This window comes from Cornus florida, unplaced genomic scaffold (genome assembly GCF_030987335.1).
Source record: "Cornus florida cultivar Cherokee Brave unplaced genomic scaffold, ASM3098733v1 CherokeeBrave_3.0.0_Hap2_Chr11, whole genome shotgun sequence".
Taxonomy (NCBI): Eukaryota; Viridiplantae; Streptophyta; class Magnoliopsida; order Cornales; family Cornaceae; genus Cornus; species Cornus florida.
The window spans coordinates 83,806,061-83,828,100 of NW_026775581.1; the positions used below are offsets into that span (position 1 = coordinate 83,806,061).

The window sequence follows — 22,040 nt, forward strand, 5'->3', positions numbered from 1 at the left end:
TGTTGTGTTTGTGGCCGTAATTTACTCACATGTAGAGCTATCTACTTATATTCACATGCATGTGCAATGTGCCTATATATGTTGGCACAAGAGCATGTAAATAGATATCATATGCTCTCAGAATCTATGACCCAAATGAACATGAAAAAACAAAATACATAATCTACACTAACTAATTTATTCCAACAACGTGTTATGAATAGTGGGGTACACTAGTTATTTAAGTATTTTTCTAATTATTAGACACTATATCTTCAATACATATGTGAGTTTATGTGGGTTTGCTCAGTGTATGAGATTTCTACCGCTGCGGAATCTGGTATGCACACAGGCTTAGTAGGATATTTCTTGTTTTGAATTCGTGAACTCTAAGTCACAGTAAAGTAACCTTATCAAAAGCTTCGGTGGATGCCATCTATACTTATTTAATGCTATTTAAGTAGAAAATTAATCAATAAATGCGTTCATACGAGTCTAACATGCTATGTTGAGTCTCTTTTCATTTGGGGTGGAGCTTGGATCACCGTGTTGGGCAAATCTGAAATCCGCCCCAAATTACAAAACCCTTGGGTCACCGTGTTGTGCAAATCCGAAGGCCGCCCCAAATTACAAAACCCGAACCCAAGCACTGAATCGGATATTGGTGTTTTAAGATTTTGAATTTACAATATTGCACTTGTTAACTTTTGGTGTTTCTGAGTATGGACTATGGTATTATGTAATGACATATTAAACTTAGCTTTTGATCCATTTTGTTATTATGTCATGTCAAAACTTTCAATTGTTCTAGTTTGGAAAAAGTTAATCTTATGTTTGGCAGTATCGAATCGGCGTCTTAAATTTGAGATTGAAAAAAATTTAATACAAAATTTGAACTAAGTTTATTTCAATTCCAAATTTAATGCACCGATTCAGTTTTCCCAAACATAACAAAAGGTTATTTAATTTGTTATTACAATGTCCCGAAATCTAATCTGATAACAACGGGACTTGGAAATCCGAATTCAGTCCAAAATTTTAATCCTATTTGTAAGCCCGAATTCAACCCTAAATTAAAAAATTAAGGACGAATTGAGATCGGGTTGAATTGGGTTAGGTCGGAGTTTTTATTTTATTTTGACCTGCAAGAATACTGTCAACATCACTTTGAATACCATTTTCATTTCTGTTTCATATTTCATTGTTTGAATGAAAAATGGTTTTCAAGTCCAACTCTTCAACCGAATTGTTGGGCCTGGGATGCTTTCAAATGGGACCGAAATTGTTTGACTACTACAACTAGAAGTGGTGTGATTAGGGCCATCCTCAAAGTTGGAAAAAGGACTTACGTAGTGTTTTCACAGGGTTGGTTAGTGAGTAGTAAGTAAGCTTACCCTCTTCGTTTAGCATAATTAATTAATCTTTCTAATAGATTTCTGTGCACGTTAAATATAAAGACACTCCAACCTTGAAAAGAACAACACTAATTCGTTTGTTTGGTTGACTTGATTCTTAAGTTAATGCTCATTAATCACTGTGTATTTCTACTACTAGTATTAATTAACTAATTACTATTACTTTACACTTCAAGTAACTTGCATTGTTAAACTTGGACAATTATTTGAAATCCAAACTCGGAAGAACAACTCAATTATAGAAAAGGAACCCGGATCCCCTGCCTCATAGATTGGAATTCGATCTGATCTGATTATCCATATATGACTTGAATTTTTTTTTTTTTTTTTTTTTTTTTTTAATATGTTACATTAACAAATCAAATATATATATTTTATTACATTAGAATATATTTTATATTAGTTATCTACTATTATATATATATATATATATATATGTTAATTATTTATCACTATATTAATTTGTTTGCATATTTATATTATGCACCAACATATATACGCGGAGTATTAATTATTTTTCACTCCATCTAACTTTATAAATTATACATCTTAGTGAATAATCTGAAATCAAATTCAATCTGAATCCGAGCTAAATATGATATGTATTAGAATATTTTTTTTTCGAATATTGATATGGATTGGAACATTCAATTTAATAACCTATTAGTGATTCGAATCCGATAATTCTTTAACTTAACAAATTGAATATGAATTTGATCATCCGAATCTAAATTCGATACGTTGACAAGCATACCTAGAAGGAATCTTGTGCAGTATTTAGACAGTACAATAAATATTTAAAAAAATTATTATTGCAAAAGTGATATAATGTAATTATTACATGACTGATATAAAAATTATTACATATAATAAGTAATGTAATGGCACAAGACTGACATAAAGTGAAATAACACAAAAGGGAATATGAATCGGTGCGAGTGAGACTCTTCCGAGTTTATTATACTCTTTATTGAGCAAGAGTGTGAGCCTCGTTAATTAAATGGAATGAAATTAATATGCTTTGAACTATTTGTTTGAATTAGTAGTTGTTTTCTTCAAAATAATTGTACTAAACTAATACGAAGTGGTTTGGCTTCTTATTTATGCAATCTCATCTATTTGGTGAAAATGAATTTCATAATAAATTTAATAGCATAAATTTTTTTCAAGAATCAATTTCATGTCATCCAACCTAACATAAATATAATTAATAAATCAGTTTGATGAAATGATTTCAAGTTTGTCGTATAGTTCACTTATTAATCTTATTCGACAATCATATAGACACTTAATCTAATGAGACAATCATATAGTGACAAGTGTCTATTAGAACAATTAATTGAATTTATTCACCAGTTTATAGTTAATGGTCTTAATCTTAACTTCCTAATCCATGATTATCTAATCAACCAACCAGACCAAAAAACCTGGTCCCGCGTTACTTACCACGTGTAAAGCACAAGCAACTTCAACGTAAGGGTATGTGTCCTCTTCTTATTATATATATATATATATATTTGTAATTTAGGACACTCCCAAACTCCCGTGTCCAACCTTTTCATATGATAATACTAACAAAATTAGAACCCATTTCCACATCTCATATTGCATACTGTATTTCTTAGAGAGAAAGTAGTTTATACAGGTTGCATCATAGAGAGAGAAAGTAGAGAGAGAGAGAGAGAGAGAGTCCACATTTTGGTGAGGTGGAGGCATCCCTTGTGGGTAGAGAGTTCCTCAATCTCTCTCACACACGAACACACACACACAATTCTTCTTCTCTAAATTCTCACACACTTTATACATTTGAGGTCTTCACAATCATCTTCTTATTCTTTTCTTTCTAGCTCTACCAAATATGACAGACAGAGTCCACTCCTCAGCCAAGCCCAACGGCGCCGCCCCCGCCGCCCGCACCGCCACCAATGGCGCCACCAACCCACCACCGTTCCCGGCCACTAAATCCCAACTTTACAATCCCACGCGCCCCCCTTACCGTCCCCAACCCAATTACCGCCGCCGCAGCCAGCGCCGCCGCGTGAGCTGCGGCCGGTGCTTCTGCCTCTGTTTCTTCTGGTCTCTCATCCTCCTCACCGCCCTCCTCCTCGTCGCCGCCATATCCGGCGCGGCTGTCTACGTCCTCTACCGCCCCCAGCGTCCCACATTCACCGTCTCCGCCCTCCGAATCGGCCGCTTCAACCTCTCAACCTCCTCCGACGACATCACCCACCTCACCACCCTCCTCAACCTCACCCTCTCCACCAAAAACCCCAACAAGAAACTCACATTCCTCTACGACCCATTAACCATCACCACCATTTCGAACCAGGTCTTGATCGGAAATGGGTCTTTCCCATCTTTCACCAGTGGCCCAAGTAACATCACCTTCATTCGATCATCTCTCTCCAGTGTCTCGCAAGTTCTGGATGCAGAGTCTGTGAAGTCTCTGAGATCGGATCTGAAGAAGACGAGCAGTGGGTTGCCACTGAAAATTGTGATGGACACGATGGTGGTGGTGAAGATGGAAGGATTGAAGAGCAAGAAAGTGGGGATCAGAGTTTCGTGTGAAGGAATTCATGGGCAGCCTCCAAAAGGTAAATCTCCGTCGGTTGCTTCAACCTCTAATGCTAAATGTAAGGTTGATCTTCGGATCCAGATCTGGAAATGGAGCTTTTGATCTTAAATAAGTACTCAATATATATATTTTTTTTTGGGGGGGTTTGATAGTGAAGTATTTGAGAAATTGAGGTTGTTATTATAATTGAGAAGAAGAGGAGGGGTAGGATTATAATTTTTCTTTTTTTACTTTTATGTTTTGGTTCTATATAATGAAGCTTGCATCTTTCTGCTCAATGAATTGTAATATGAAAGAATTATTTGGGTTCATAATTGAGATTTTCTCCATCTATATCCTTGTTTATTCAAATAATTTTAATTCAAGCAAAAACAATGGCTAATAGTTCTTTTTACACATATTAGAGGAGCAAGTTGTACTAATCCATGTGGTTTTTGTATACTATGAGAAAATAGTTTGTGTGTTTTGAAGACAAATTGAAAGGGAAATTTCTCTTAATTTGTTTCATACGGGACCCAAAGAGTGATGTGAATGGGCAGTGCAGCAGAAAGAGAAGTAGTTGATGGAGCATAAAAATTGTGTGATCATTAATTAGAAAGTTGCAAGAAAGCTACAACAAAGTGCAAGTACTGAAATCAATGACATATGGATGGACGTTTCACTCATGGTTTACTAATGTAACAGTGGACAAACTTTAATTGTTACTGCAACATTCTTGTGCCACCTTCAACTGCGAAATTAATGTTTCATTTTGTATTAAGGTTCTAACAGAGGAAGAAGAGTGTTTTTTTTTTTTTTTTTTTTTAAATAATTGTCTCGAGACGGTACTATCTATCATCTTCAAAGGAAATGTTTAGAGTTAAAGAGTCGTTTAAGGAGGGGTGACAATTCGTGTTGACGGATTGTATTCGTATCATGTCAAGACATGAGTATTCTGTTAAATGAGGTGATATAAACATGACACAATTATCATTCGTGTTAAAAGATCTTGATATGAACACGATACGATTATATATGGATAACATGACATGACTCGCGTAACTCATTTAATGAATGAGTTAAGACTTTAAGTTATTTTTGACAAAAACACGACACATCTATTAGTCGCATTTAGTTAAATGAGTTATTTGTAACACGAACACGACACGTTTTGTTAAACGGATTAATTGATTATAAATGAGTTGGAGGGTCAAATACGAACACGACACTCTTGATTACCGTGTTGACACAATTATGATCACTTATTTCATGTCGTGTTCTAATTATATTAGGATGTCATGTCAAATATTGTCACCCCTACAAGATATCAAGTACCAAAAATGAATTTCTTTTCTGTTTTTGCATGCTTTCAGGAAAATTAATGCAAGCATGTTGTTGAAAAGTAAAACTGCTTTTGATCTTTTCCGATTAGTGATTACTGTGAGAGTAAAAGTAAACACCACAATGAAAAGGAATTCATTTTTCGTACTTGATATCATGTAGAAATACTAAGGAAATATGAGGGAAAATGTAACAGAATAATTTTAATATTTCACGATATATGTGTGTGTGTGTGTATATATATATATATATATTTTTTTTCCTTTGAATATTAATATTTCCTCAGCCCAAAAATAAATGTTGAAGTTTTGATATATGTATACACATATATATGTATTGGGTATTAACCATGTATATATGTCATTAAATACTTGAAATTCTACGTTGGAATTTAGAAGGGAAACATCATCAAATGAAAGTCATATTGTCATCTACTTAGTTTTATCTAAACAATGAATAGAATTATGATAAAAAAGTTTAATATTTTTGCCCATTTTCTATTATGGTCCTTGAATATATACGTGAATTGAAAGAGGCTTGCGAATTGATGGCATATTTCTTTCTTAATTTTTCGTTACTTACATGGGAATTATTGTCTGGGTCTCGTAAGTGTTTCTCGATTTATCTTCTAGGGGTGGGTTTAAAGGGTCATGGAGAATTCTACGATTATTAAAAAACAGAAAAAAAAAAACTATTACTTTATTTTTTATCCAATGAAGAACTTTGCCTCTTTCAATAAAATTTCTTAATTAATAAAAATTTCAATGTCATTATTTTTTAACAAATGGACGATTAGTCCATTAGTATAATCTCTCTCTCTTTTTTTTTTCCTTTCTAAGAATAGATGCATAGTTGGAATCGCATGGTAAACATTTGTAAATATGTGAGTATATATTTACAAAAATAATAATAATAAGAAGAGAAAAAAGAAAGCTTAAAACAAAAAAAGAAAAAGAAAAAATCAAGAATACATTCAGTTAATTGTATCTAATAATTTCTTTTGAAATAATGGTATCTAAAGTCAAAGGGAACCAGCATGTTCGTGATGGGATGGAAATGTGCGGCATCCAAATCTAAATAGGCCCCTTAATTGGTAGAGACATGTGGGCCCATTCATTTTAAGGCTCTTCCTTTGCGTGCATGCCACTCTCACTTCATCTCAGGTTCTGGCTCATTCCAAGGCACACTTGGTAATGAAAGTTAAAATTACTAATTGTTTATTTGTTGTTATTTTAATATCTCTCTTATGCATACATTATTTAGTTTAATTTAATTTATTTTTATTGAAAAGGTGTAAATATATACACCATTCATGTGTATATATATACACAATAAATAAAAAATTAAAAAAAGGGGTAAACATATAACAAAGGGATTTGGATGAGGGTGGAGGGGATGGCTTAGATTTGGGTGCACGTGATATCCGTGTTTCTTGATCTGGTTGTGAGAGGCAGTTGGAATATGTGAGACTAGTCAGCTTGTAAATAACTCTTTATACATACACTTCTCATGATATTACAGGGGACTTCTCTTGGATTTGTGAGGGAGAGTTTGATTTGGGTTCTCTTCTTGCTTTCAAAGAACTGTCATAGATTTAGTGAACCTACTGGTCCTCGTTGTTTTCTATCTGTTTTTGTTTGCGGGTTCAATTAAATCACACACCAATTTCCATTTCTTCTTCTCTTGTGGTCGTCCCGACCCATTTGACGATATTACGGTGTACTACAAAGCTTAGTATGATTTATAAATTATATTTGAATATTGAAAATACTCGTAATATCCTTAGATAACTTCAGGTTCAATTAAGGATCCTGAATTTGGTTCGTTATATCATGCTAATGAACAATTGATCCCATCACATGCTTATACACATAAACATGTCTCCAAACAAAATCATACATATCATGCTCAATGAATTTGTATGTAGAGGGGAGCCAAAAAAAATTCCTTTACAGAGCAGGAAAAATAAATAAGTGGATTTAAAAGTCATTAATAACTTTTTCATGAAAATTTCAAGAGTCACTTGCTATATATGGTCAGTATGTAGCATTTGTTGTGCACATGCTGATGAGCAAAGTACTTAATGCCTTGCATTCTGCCTTACATCAATGAGAACTATATTCGATCATTGATTAATTTCTTGAAGTGTTACCTAAGTATTCGTCTTTGTTGGACATGTATAATTTTATAGATATATCAATCACATTAGAAAAAATATATAAATTCTACTTATAAGAGTAACTTACCAAAAAAATCATCAACTACTTTTTTATAATATATATTCCAGATTTGGGCTTTCAAGTCAATTACATCCTACTGCAAAAAACATTCTATAATCATGCAAAATTAAAATTCAGTAGTTTGCATACATATATATAACAGAAAACCAGAAAAAGGGAAGGGAAAAAAATTTTAAATTGCTCTATGTGGTTGGCTTGGCAATTCGAAGCGACACAAGGGACACATGTGACTCCTTTTGAGCCATTCCAAAATGCAGACCGGATGGTATGTATGAGAACACGGCAAGCAAGTCACTTCCGACCCAATAAACATATCATCCCTGCATATCGCGCACACTTTCCCTCTATTATTATTCTCTTCAAATTTGATCGTCTCCAATCTCGCGATAGATGATGTACTTGCAGGCACTGATCTATCATATCCCAAATACTCTCTCATAGTCCGATCCATCAATGACAAGAGCAAGTTTCTTTCATATCTTTTGTCCAAGTGAGCTTTCTTTGGTGCAGTGTTCCTCACTCTCATTGCTATTTCTTTCCATATGCCATCAAAATCCATACCAGGCCATGCCCTTACGATCCAGGAAACAAATTGGTGGAGTTCAAGCACACGTTTTTCCATCTCCTTTGCGCAGTCCATTGCTTGGATCTCATGACTAGGCAAAATCACTATTTTCTCAATGTTGATGTTCAAAACCAGTATCTTTCGGCCACAATTTGAGAATTTAGCGACCGTCCAACGAGCATCATCCATGACAATTTTAATTAGATCATCGAGCTTGTCAAGCTCATGCACTGTTTCGTGGTCATAATATGGTCTGTATTGAAATCCCTCCAGTGGAAATGGCACGTTCATTCCAGAAATCATTCCGGATATCATATCGTAGGTTAGGGTTTCGCATAGAAACTGCTTCGAGATTTGTGCGATGAGGTCTCGTCTGATATTGGTTTTGAAGGACCCATCTGAAGAGATATAAGTTTTTTCCACTTTAAAATTTAGGGAAAGTTGAATGGAAGGCAGTGACTGATCATTCCTTCCGCTAATAAGACCTAGACTCTTAACTTGCAGCTTTGTTGCATCCATTAGGGAATAACTAAGAGGGACAGGTGGTGTGTGATAATACTAGTTACTACTTAGTGGATCGAGAGAGAGAGAGAGAGAGAGAGGGTGATGACAGTAGCTAATTATAGAAGAAAGACTGATATTTAGTTCGTAGGTCATAGATCATATATATATATATATATAAGGAACAGTATTTGAGTAGGAATAGGATAAAAGTGGATTTGGATTTGGATTTGGATTTGGATTTGGTATTAAACAGCGTGCATGTACTAAAGGCTTATGAAGAATCCTAACTCTCTTAGGAGTGCGACTCTGATTTGGAAAGTTATAAAAAAAAAATAAAAAAATAATTCCATTTGTTTTACCCTTAATTTGGAGGTTAAATAAAATTTACTAAGAGAAAGTAATTGATATCGGAGGTTAAAGTAGAAATTCTGACTGCTCAAGTCCTGCGTGAATATTTTTCTAATAAAAACAACAATAAAAATAATCAATTAATATGGGGTAACCGTGTTGGGCCAAATGGGGCTGGGGCTGGGTCTGACCGACTGACACATTGAGACTTGAGAGGACTATGCTAGCCCATTCCCTTTCCATCCAATATATATATATATATTGTGGCCCAATCTTATAATCTAGGCCCAATCTTATGTAGGTTAAACTTCAAAATTATAATAAAGCAAACACTTAAAAATAAACACTAAAGTCCAATCTTATGGTCTCTAAACCTAAAAATTATAAGAAAGCAAACACTTGTAAATAAACACTTATGTTATGTATATTTTTAGGGCAAATCATTTCAGCCTCCCCAATCGCCTCCATCTCTATTCTCGCCCCCCTCCCATGTTGAAACCTGGCTTTGATACCGAGTAAAGGCCTTCCATGTCACACAACTGCCCGCCTAGAAGAGCCACTCGCTCTGCAGTGTTGTCACAAGAGAAGCACGCTGGCTCTCTCTCTCTGCGCTCATATGAATAAATTTTGCACTACATGAGAGTTTTAAGATTGTACCCCTTTTTTTATTAAAAAAAAAATAAAAATTCAATTGATATATGGAGCTAGAAACTAATGGGCCTAGCTTTTGGGCTCATTAGTTTCTGTTTGTCCCAGGCTCTTAGTTCGAGTTCATCATCATATTTATTTTGTTACTATTTTGCATATAAAAGATACAAGTTAGGTTTTACTAGGTCTATTATACCGGCCATAACAGCCCAAAAGGGCTATATAACTACACATAGGTCGTGGAGAAACGTCTAATAATCATTCTGAGAGATCCATCCTTCACCTGAACGGCCACCAGCAGAGCCACCTGATCGCAGAAATTGAGGAGCTAATCTCCATGTTTCACGTTGCAGAGTGTTGTTGGAATCCTTTGTCCTGGTTCCCTTTGAGTTTGTTTCCTCTTGGGTTGTTGGGCTTTTGAGTTTTTGAATCCTCGTAGGTTGCTGGGCTTTGGGCTGTATTTAATTTGTAAACTTGGTGGTGCTATGGTCTAATCTCTAGTCCTGTATCTTTATCTATTTATACATATTAAGAAAAGGCACGCACGTTTTATAACTTATATAATTTTTGTTTTCATATATATATATTTTAATTATTGATTTAAAGCTTGTAACAATAAATAAACCTACAATTTTTTGTAACTCTTTTTATATTAATTAATTAATATTTTTTTATTTTAATAAAGAAAAATTGAAATATTTTGAAATTGGTGTTAGAGTTTGAGTTTTGTAAAGTAATAATTTTTTTTAGATTTTTATATTAATACTGAAATATTTATATTATGTTTGTTTACTGTATTAGAGGAGCAAGTTGTACTAATCCATGTCCATGTGGTTTGGTATACTGTGAGAAAATAGTTTGTGTGTTTTGAAGACAAATTGAAAGGGACATTTCACTTAATTTGTTGCATGTGGGACCCGAAGAGTGATGTGAATGGCAGTGCAGCAGAAAGAGAAGAAGCTGATGAGCATAAAAATTGTGTGATCATTAATTAGAAAGTTGCATGAAAGCTACAACAAAGTGCAAGTACTGAAATCAACGACATATGGATGGATGTTTCACTCATAGGTTTACTGATGTAACAGTGGACAAACTTTATTTTATTTATTTATTTATTTTTGGAAGGTAAATGAACTTTATAAAAAAAAACTATGGAGCAAAACAGAATACATGGACATAGCCCACGAATTGTAGACAGCCCAATAACAAAGAGACCAACAAAGAAAAACAAGAGTAACACCTCAGGCCCAGCCCATCACCAAGCAAACACATTCCTAGTCTAGGTTTTGAAGACTACTCATGTCTAAGCCGTGACTCATTCCGGTGCAAGGGTAAAGGGCGAAACTCAGTGCGGCGCCCTAACTCAAACCATCTGGTGGCTCTGCCGGCGGCCGGATGAACGAAGTTGGGAGATTCCATTCAAGCATCACCCGTCTTGCCGATTGTCCCGTACTTGTTTCGATAGAAGCTTCTGCCTATCATATCTGTAATTTTATTGAGGAGCGCTGATTGATTGCAACTTCGATTTTTAATGGCTCTTCCATTTCTTTCCATCCAGATCCTGTTGATGGTGGTTGAGAGCATGAGTTTGTTCACTGCATTTCGTAGATTCCGACCTGCCTAGCGCTGTGAAGCCCAATCAACAAAACCAGTCCATCAAGAAGTCGAGGAGATGAAATTGCACTTGAACTGCAGAAAAACCCATAAGGGCCTTGTGAATGTGCAAGCGAAAAACAAATGATCGTGTGATTCGTTCACTAGATTGCAAAACAGACACAGCCTTGAGCCCTGCATATCTCTCATGCTACTTCTGTTAAGTGTAGGAAGTTGATTTTGCACCGCAAGCCAAAGTGAGAAATTACACCTCGGCACCGATAGAGAATTCCACAGAAGATTGTTCCAGTGTCTCGGGGGATGAGGCGTCTCAAGGTAGCCGATTGTATGACTCATGGAGAAAGAGCCGGAGGGGGAGGGAATCCACACAATTGAATCCGGCGATGTAGTCGGCGGGCAAAGATTGGTGAGTTCAGGTAAGACTACTGAGATGATTCTGACCTCCTCAGGAATTCTGGAATTGAGAGGCCCACCCGGTAGCCAATTGTCCTCCCAGAAATAGGTGAGGTCCCCATTGCCAACCGAACATCTAATTAGGTTCCTTGCAACCCCCCTCAGCTGTAGGACTCTCTTCCAGTTGCTAGAGCAATTCTGTGGGATGCTCAAAGTCCAGAAGCACCTATCCCGAATCAATTGTAACCTTATCCATTTGCAATTTCCAAACTTCGAAATCCAAGGCCCCCGCATTCCTTGGGTTGGCACACCTTACCCCACGCAAATTTTGCACCTGAGTATTTGAATTCTGTTCTTATCCATAAGAAATTCTTGATTATTTTGTTGACCTCAGCTAGGACCGATTTGGGTAGCACAAACAAGTTAGACCAGTAGTTAACCATGCTATAAAGCATTGACTGGATGAGTTGGATTCTGCCAGCATAAGATAAACTGGATGAGTTGGACAAACTTTATTTGTTACTGTGACATTCTTGTGCCACCTTCAACCGCGAAATTAATTTTTCATTTTTTTTTTTTTTTGGTTAATGGTTGTTTCAAGTAATGAAGAAGACAAAGAGGCAATGGCCATCATCCAGATGGTAGTATCTATCATCTACAAAGGAAATGTTGACGGTTAAGAGTGGCTTAAAGGGGGTAGGGAACGCAATTCGTGTTGGCATATCGTATTTGTATTGTGTCAAGAAATAAATATTCTATTGAATGAGGTGACATAAACATGACACGATTATTATTCTTGTTAAAAGATCTTAACACGAACACAATACGATTATATAGGAATAACACGATCTAACATACGTAAATAAGTTAAAACTCAACACAATACAACACATTTAAGTTATTTTTGACATGAACATAACAAATCTATTAGTCACGTTTAGTTAAATGAGTTGTTTTTAGTACGATTATGATATGTTTAGTTAAATGGATTAATCGATTATAAACGAGTTGGAGAGTTAAATACAAACACGACACGTTTAATTACAGTGTCAATACGGGTCGACACAATTATGATCCGTACACGATTAAACTAAATTCAAACGCACTTATTTTATGTCATGTTCGAGTTGTGTTAGCATGTGATATCAAATATTGTCACAACTCCGTGATATCAATTACGAAAAATGATTTTCTTTTCTGTTTTTGCATGCGTAAAGGAAAATTAATGCAAGCATGTTGTTGAAAAAGTAAAACTGCTTTTGATCTTTTCCGGTTAGCGATTACTGTGAGTAAACAATACAATGAAAATGAATTCATTTTTCGTACTTTATATCATGTAGAAATAGTAAGGAAATATAACAGAAAATGTAACAGAAGAATTTTAATATTTCATGATATTTTTTATTTTTATTTTTCTTTGAATATTAATATTTCTTCAGCCCAAAAATAAATGTTGAAGTTTTGATATATGTATACACATATATATGTACTGGGTATTAGCCCTGTATATATGTCATTAAATACTTGAAATTCTACTTTGTAATTTAGAAGGGAAAGTCATATTGTCATCTACTTAGTTTTATCTAAACAATGAATAGAATTATGATAGAAAAGTTTAATATTTTATTATTTTTGCCCATTCTCTATTCTGGTCCTTGAATATATATATATGGGAATTGAAAGAGGCTTGCGAATTGATGGCTTATTTCTTTTTGAATTTTTCTTAACTTACATGGGATTGTTGTTCGGCTCTCGTGAGTGTTTTCTGATTTATTTTTTAGGAGTGGAGTTCTGGAAAATTCCACTGTTATTAAAAAAAAATAAAAAAAACTTATTACTTTATTTTTTATTCAATGAAGAACTTTGCTTCTTTCAATAAAATTTCTTACTTAATAAAAATTTCAATGTCATTATTTTTTAACAAATGGACGATTAGTTAAAAAAAATAATAATCTAGGGCTTAGTTAATTGTATCTAATAAATTGTTTTGAAATATATATAAAGTCAAAGGGAACCAGCATGATGTACGTGATGGGGATGGATATGTGAGCCATCCAAATCTAACTAGGCCCCTCCTTACTTGGTACATGTGGGCCCATTCATTTTAAGGCTCTTCCTTTGCGTGCATGCCACTCTCACTTCATTCCAAGGCACTCTCCACAGACCGCCCATAAACTTCTTTAAGAACATTTGGTAATAGAAGAACATTTGGTAATAGAAGTAAATTATTATTATTTTTATTTATTTATTTATTTTTTTATAATAGTGGGTGTCCGGATAGAAGTAAAAATTAATTGTTTATTTGTTGTTATTTTAATATATCTCTTATGCATACATCATTTAGTTTAATTTATTTTATTTTTATTGAACTTAAAGCTAACATACATTCCTATTATCCATAATTTGTTTTTAGTGAAATTCGAACTTTTAATAGACAACCTTTGATTTATGCATACATAGTTATATACATACAAAAGACATGTTATGCATGTCATGTGTATATATGTACACAATAAAAAAAAAATAAAAAAAAAGGTGTAAATATATAACAAAGGGATCTGCATAAGGGTGGAGGGGTGGCATAGATTTGGGCGCACGTGATGTCTGTGTTTCTTGATCTGGTTGTGGTTGTGAGAGGCAGTTGTAATATGTCAGACTAGTCAGCTTGAAAATAACTCTTTATACATATATATAATATCATATATATATATATATATATATATATATATCAGAATAAATTAATTAAGGCGGTGTATAACCGACCAGGATATATATTGTAATAACAAAATAAATAACTGAATCAAACTTGTATTACTGAAAATAGATATGACTTACAAACTTAATGTAACTGATTGTAGTCTGATGTATACAGCATATTGTTGGTGTATTACACTCTGAGAAGATGAAAAAGAATTGAACTGAATATTACAATGAGAAAATATAATGAAGCCTAAATTCTCTCTCAAACGAAGCCTGTTGTACAATGGGACTGACCACTGAATTTATAGGCGAGACTAGAGACATCTGAGGCGCAATTTCTGGCTTTCAAAAAGTAACTTTTGACTTTTCAGACTGCCTTTAACTGTTGATGAATAGTGAGTTACTGTTCCTGTCGTTTGTGCCGACGGTTACCGTAGATGAATAGTTCCTTGTCAGGAGCACTGTTGAAATAGTGATTCTGCCGACAGTTACTGTAGAAATAGTAACTTTGACCTGTTACTGTAGTAATGTTGACTTTTCCCCAAAAACCCTTAGTAAGGATCATCATAGGGATTTTGACTATCTTGGAATACTAGGTCATCATATAGGTTGGTAATTGGGTAACTGGATTCTTCAGCAGTGTAGGTATCAACTGCTTCTTCTTTTTCTTGTGACATCTCTTGGATGCGACTAGTTAAATCTGCTGCTATTTTCTTGAGTGAATCCAACTCTGATTTTGGAGTGGCTTTGCGTGACTTTGAAGTAGTGGCAGAGGTCAATTGTGTTGACTGAGTAACTTGCTGTGGTGGTGGAGCGACTGTAACTGGAGCTGGGAATTCTTCTTTAATATAATCAAGAATCCTGGCTATTTTGAAAGCATCTCACCATTTGACATAGTAGTGACGAATTACTGTATTTCCCTGAATGTCATATAACCATTTGAAAATCTAGGGGACTTTGTACTTACAAGAAAATATGAGGAAAATTGGAAACTGAGAGTTATGTTTACTGACTTTGTAAATTGTGTGGAAATATGTGACTTGGTCTGCAAGAGTAAGAGGGAGGATTTCTGGAATGGAGCCAAACAATGACCACAATTTAAGAAACCAAGTAGGAATTGGCGCTTTGTAATTAAACTTGTTATCAAAACAAAGGAACCAGGAATGGCTGAATGATGGATTTTGGTGAAGTAAAATAACAGACCATGCTGTCATATAATCATGATAATTGTATGAGCAGTCATGATCAGGTAATGGTTTGGTTACTGCTGGATGAGATCCCCATTCATCCAGAGACATGATCCAGATGATGTAGAGGGAATGGTAGATGACTTCCTTGGGGTTGTTCTTATCAAAGATTGGGTTAATCCAGATAGAATAAGTAGAATATAAAATATTCTTGTAGAATTGTAGTGACTTGAAGGGCTGACTGGCACAGTAGTGGAGATTATGAGGGAAATAGGCTTTGACTAATTCTGTAGGGTCGATGAGGTGACTCAGTGAAGGTTCTATATAGAACAAGGGATAATAAGGTTTTTTGATATAATCACTAGGTAACTTTGTGTAATTAGGTATTTGTGAGTGGGATTTGGTGGTGTCTAAGTAGGGATCAGGAGTAGGATCAACTAGGGCTGATTGGTAACTAGGTGGCGAAGTAAGTGGTTGGAATCTGTTGGTGACTGCTAAAGTAGATGATTGTGACTGGGTTTGTGATCTAGTGACTGGGTTTGTGATCTGGTGACTGGGGCTTTGCCGGAGCAAATATCAAAAGGTTTAACTAGATGGGGCCTCTGGGAAGGCTATCTGTCCGCTATCAGATTTTTGCAAGAATTCCCTTGTAAGAAAATCTGGAATAGAATTGTTACTTCCTTTGATATATTCTATATCAAAATCAAATATACTTAATATAGCTTGCCACCGGGCAAAAATCTGTTTAGAAGCAATATTTTTAACATTTTTTTCTAAAACATATTTTGCACTTTGACAATCGACTCGGACTAAAAACTTTTGATTTAAAATATCATCTTGAAATTTACTAATACATAAAACAATAGATAAAATTTCTTTTTTAATAGTACTATAGTTATTTTGTGCTTTTGTCCAAACACCAGAATGGAATCGAACTAATTGTTCAGGTGCATTTGGACTGACTCGTTGTTTGAGGATGCCACCATATTCAATGTCAGATGCATCAGTTTCAATTATTTTGAAAGAATCAGTAGTTAGAATGCCAAGACAAGTCAATGACTTGACATAACGCTTAATAGATTTAACTATATCAGTATGAACAGAGGTCCATGGAGGAGGGTTACTTTGAAGGCGATCAAATAGGGGCTTGCAGTGCTTGCAAAGATCTTTGTAAAAATCAGCAATGTAGTTTAAAGATCCTAAGAAGCGCTGGAGTTGTGACTTTTCTAAAATCTGGTTTGGTAATTTATCTGCAAATTGGAGGGATCTATCAATAGGACAAATTTAACCTTGATAGATATGATAACCGAGAAACCTGATATTGGTTTGGAATAACTTGATTTTTGTAGCATAAACAACGAGATTATTCTTTTGAATTGTTGCTAGAAACGATTTCAAATGTTTCCAATGTTCATATATATATATATATATATGATATTATATATATCTATAGAGAAAAAACGTGTAAGAGTAATCTTGTGGATTGGTAAAGATCGATTCAGGTTTGAAGGAATATCTATTTAATTATGTATATATATATATTTAGAGTTAATTTCACTAACACCCCCTCAGATTTGACCAAATATCATTTTGAAATAATTTTCGTAAATTACTATCAATTAGGTCCACTTTTACTTTTTCGTCACCAACACCGTTAAAAAAGTGTGAAAGGACAATTTTACCTTAATTTTTAAAATTTATTTTAATCTAAAATATCAACAAACTTAAAAGACAAGATTGCCCTCATTTGTTTCTCTTTCTAAAATTCTCCTCCTCTTCTTCTGCCCGCCTGAACCACTGTCATCCCACCTCCACAAGGACCACAATTACCACCACCACCACTTTGTACCCGAGGAATGAATCCTTTAATAACAGCCACCACCACCATCCCCATCCCCATAATACGGTGTCGAACACAGTGAATTTAAGGCAAAACAAACATTGCACATATATTTTACAATATATATACATATATAACTGTGAAGCTGAAGTTGAAATAGATTGGAGTATTTACTAAAATAGAAAATTCTCAAAAATCATTTCACCTAGGCTCTGTATGTTGACGATACAATGAATTGTTGAAACCCTAATTGACCCGTGGTTAGGAAAACATCAAATTTGGGGGAAATAGATATAGTGCCGAACTGCGATGGCAAGCACGTGAACGACAGTGCGATAACGGCATCGAAAACTGCAACTGAGTCATCGAAGCTGATGTCGACGACTGAAGATAAATGGTGGTGCTTTGCCAGAGAAGAGAAGTTCGCTAATCAGTGGTGGTGATTGAGGTGTGGCGCTGGTGATGGGTTTAAACTTTGAATAATTAATTCACAAACTAGGGGTTATTGTTGAAGAAAAGTCGAAGAGAGTGAGTATAGCGACTGTTAGTTGGTGGTGGTCAACATCGGTGAGAAAGGGAGAAGCCGCTACAACGATATACGTAGTATATATTATGCCATATTCATATATATATATATATATATATGTATATATATATATATATATATATATATAATTGTAAATATGTAAAGTATGCAGGGATATTTTAGTCTTTTATTTAATTCTTTAGATTATATTACTTTTTGACAAAGTCAAAGGGTATATAAGTCATTTTATATAGTGTCAGAGCTCTGTACATGATTGTTGGGGTGTGAGTGAAAGACGGAACAAACATTTGTAGGTTGAGTGATAGTTATTTTTTAAAGTTGTTTTAATGTGATATTTGGTCAAACCTGAGGGGATGTTAATAAAATTATGTGATACCCCTCGGATTCGAGACACAGATTGATTAGGCCCAGGCCCAAACCCGAGCGAAATATCAAACAATTAATATGTAACCGAATACAGAATACAAAAGAAAATAAGAAATAAAATAATAACGGAAGAATGCTAATTGAAAATCCTTAAAATAATATAATTATTGAAATCTGTTAAATCCAAACTCCATAGGTTTACAACTTGGGAATCCATCCATTGGACCCCTTATTAAATGTTCTCAAACTGAAATTGAAAAATAGAAATAAAAACTAAAGCTAACATAAAGAAGATTCCTACATAGTCGGAGGAATGAATATCTGTATCTGCTCTGCACGTCCAAGCTCTAACCCTGGAACTAACGAACACCTGAAAAATAAAGAAGTGGGTTAGGCCCACATGCAAGTCCTGATCCTACTACAATCCAAACAGTAATCCGATACGCAGATACATCCTAGGAAGACTCAACAATAACTAGAGTAGTCCATATAAGTATATAGTACACACTATAGGACGCTCGCTAGTCCAGTAGGTTTGTCTCAGCCTGAATAGAAGGCAACATGCAAATACGCACCCTAAGGTGGGCATGAGTACCTAGACCTACCAGGGAACAACACCTATGTCCAGTTATCCATCCTAGGCGATATACGCGCCCTAACCATGGTCATGAGACTCAAGCTCATACCACGGCACCATATAATATATATATAAAGTCCGTACTCCTCCTAATACATAATACCATCCATCTATGTAGTGGTCTGATATATGTATAACAAATCCATCCTGAAACCATAGTGGATCATTCAATTCACAATTGATATGACACATGTTGGTGATGGACTTAATCTTTATGATTAATCCATACCTTAATCCAAATTTAGGCAGGGCTTAGTGTCTGAACTAATCCGTACCTAGTATGACACCGTCTCATACCGGCGCATACCATCCTCCAGTTTCCGTAGTTAATAACACAGTATAATTACTTATTAACAACATTCCAGAATAAACATAAATATAGTTTAGCATGTACATAACCAATTTATGCATCCCATATAACATTTAGATATCCCATTACAGTTCTTGATATAAATGAAAAGACTATACATTTAGCTCCTCCAGTTAACACAGTTGATGAAAACAGTATCAGATACTAATCAACCATACTCCAAAATTTGCATAATTACAGTTTAACATGTGTATAACTAAATTATGCATCCAATAACAATTTTAGAATCTTAGTTCCAGTCATTTAAATACATGAAATAAAACTGCACATTTAATTCCTCCAAACAGAACCATAATTAATGCAATCAACGGAAAAGGTAATCATCAATTAATTCCAGCTAAATAGATTTATGTTTTCGAATAAATAACTATATACTTGTACACAGTTAAGACATGTTTAATGTCTTTAATTTAGACAAAGAACCCTAATTGTTTCAGAAAATAGTAAGAACAATATACTAGTTTCAATCTTTTCATCCACTGTTTCCCAAACAGGTTTAATGTTGAACCTTATCTTTGTGCATACTTCAACATGATATCATTAACATGCTTCCCAACAGTTTATACATCTATGGAATAATTATACAGATCATCCACATTCCCTGAACCAACCTAGAAACCTTCCTACAGGCCAAACCGGACCCAGAACCACGCAAAACCTCAAGAAAAAGGGTTGGAGTCGCCTCCAGAAAGTTGGAGCCTGTTCCTCCCTTAGTGGAGCCACCTCCACTTCATGTGGAGCCGGCTCTACCCCATGTAGAGCCGGCTCTACAAGTCCTAGAGCCGGCTCTACCCTTTTGGTGAGCCGGCTCTCCTCTTTTGAGAGCCGCATCCCCTAACCTGTTCGTCTTCTTCGCCTCTGGCGAAGTCCAAAGCCTCTGTAGTATTTTAAACTCATATTCTGGTGTTTATTTAATGTCCCAGATTTATTTGAAAGCCCCCGACATGCAACAATAATCCCAATTAAACCAACCTTAAACTCAAGAATGGCATGCAATAAATTACAGAAACTTTAAGAACTTGCACCAGTTTGGTTCACGAGATTTATTACGGTTTAAACATGCATTCAAGATAAATTTAAACATTTATTTAATCCGTTTTAATGTTGGTTTAATACCTGGAGTCTTTCTAAGCATGTACAGAACACAGATTAAAGAGATAGAGTGGAACAGAGACTTGCCTTGAGTTTCAGATTTTGAAACTCTAAACCTCTATCTCTGAATTGTCCGTCAACGTCGTCGACTACTGTCCTACTTCTCCGACGCTTTTGGTTCAACCCAGAAAACACCCCGTCCAACCTTCCTTGAACCTCTCTGTATAATACTTAAGTTCCCTCTCTGTTTCTCTGATCTCACAACTCTCTGTATCACTATATACGGGAATAGAGTTTTATGTATTTTTTCTCAAACTCTAAACCCACATAAGGGCATATATATAGGCGTAGTAATCCAACCCTAATCCTTGTATAATTTGAGCCATAATGCAACACTTAGTCGGCCCAAGAATAACCTAAGTTATACCCTATGTCGGCTAATACGTGAATATACAAAAAACACAATCCTAATTTAAACCAATTTAATTAAATAAAACCAATTATCAATTAAATCAAATAAAACATCATAAAACAATTTAATTATCAATTAGGTCAAATAAAACATCATAAAACAATTTAATTTAAAACAATTTAATAAAAGAAAACAAAACAATTTAATCAATTAATTAAAACAAAATCAAATTTAAATAACCATGGAAGAAACACACAAGTAAAATAACCAATTAATAGAATAACACGCAATTAAACAATTAAATAAAAGATTAAACAATTAAATAATTGCCAGGACTATCCTTTTAAAATTAGGGGTATTACATTCTTCCCCCCTAACAAAAGGAATTCCGTCATCTGAATTCGCTCTTACCTTCTTCCAATATTTCAGGAAACTGCGAACGAATGATATCCTTCTGTATTCAAGTGGATTTAGCCTCATTGTGATGACTCCACTGCATATAAACTTAAAGGGATAACCTTGTTAAGAAGGATTTGATCCCGACGGTCGACAATACGACATGGTGGCTCCAAATAAGTTGCATCCGGCTGCAACTCAATCTCCCCAACATCGATATGCTGATACCGATCCTCATCTCGCAGAAATTTCCGCAACATGGAAACATGGAATACATTATGAACGCGATCCAAGTTATTCGGAAGTGCCAACCGATAAGCGACAGCTCCTATTCGATCCGTAATCATGAATGGACCGATAAACCGCGGTGACAATTTCCCTTTCTTCCCAAAGCGTATAACACCCTTCATAGGAGACATTTTGAGAAAACCTAATCCCCAACCCAAAACTCCAATGCCCGAGTACGATGATCAGCATAGCTCTTCTGCCTACTTTGGGCAGTACCCATGCGATCTCTAATAAGAGCAATCTTTTTAGAAGTATCCTTAATGAACTCAGGACCCAAGAATCAATTCTCTCTAACCTCCATCCAACAAACAGGTGATCAACACGGTCGACCGTATAATGCCTCAAATGGTGACATACCAATAGTCTTCTGAAAACTATTGTTATACGCAAACTCCACAAGTGGCAAGTAATCCTCCCAATGGCCCTTGAAATCAAGAACATATGATCGAAGTATATCTTCCATAATCTGATTCACACTCTCAGTCTGTCCGTCAGTCTGAGGATGATAAGCAGTACTAAGACGTAATTCCGTACCTAAAGCCTGCTGAAAGCTCTTTCAAAATCCAGATACAAAGCTCGAATCCTTGTCCGATATAATAGACAA

General features: G+C 35.1%; 1 protein-coding gene across 1 annotated transcript; it reads left to right on the forward strand.

The window, feature by feature from the left end:
• The first annotated feature begins 2,944 nt into the window (after positions 1-2,944).
• LOC132286049 (NDR1/HIN1-like protein 6) lies at positions 2,945-4,302 on the forward strand. The gene has a single exon (XM_059788303.1). The coding sequence runs from the start codon at positions 3,253-3,255 to the stop codon at positions 4,069-4,071; it is 819 nt and encodes a 272-aa protein (XP_059644286.1). The 5' UTR covers positions 2,945-3,252; the 3' UTR covers positions 4,072-4,302.
• Positions 4,303-22,040: the final 17,738 nt, after the last annotated feature.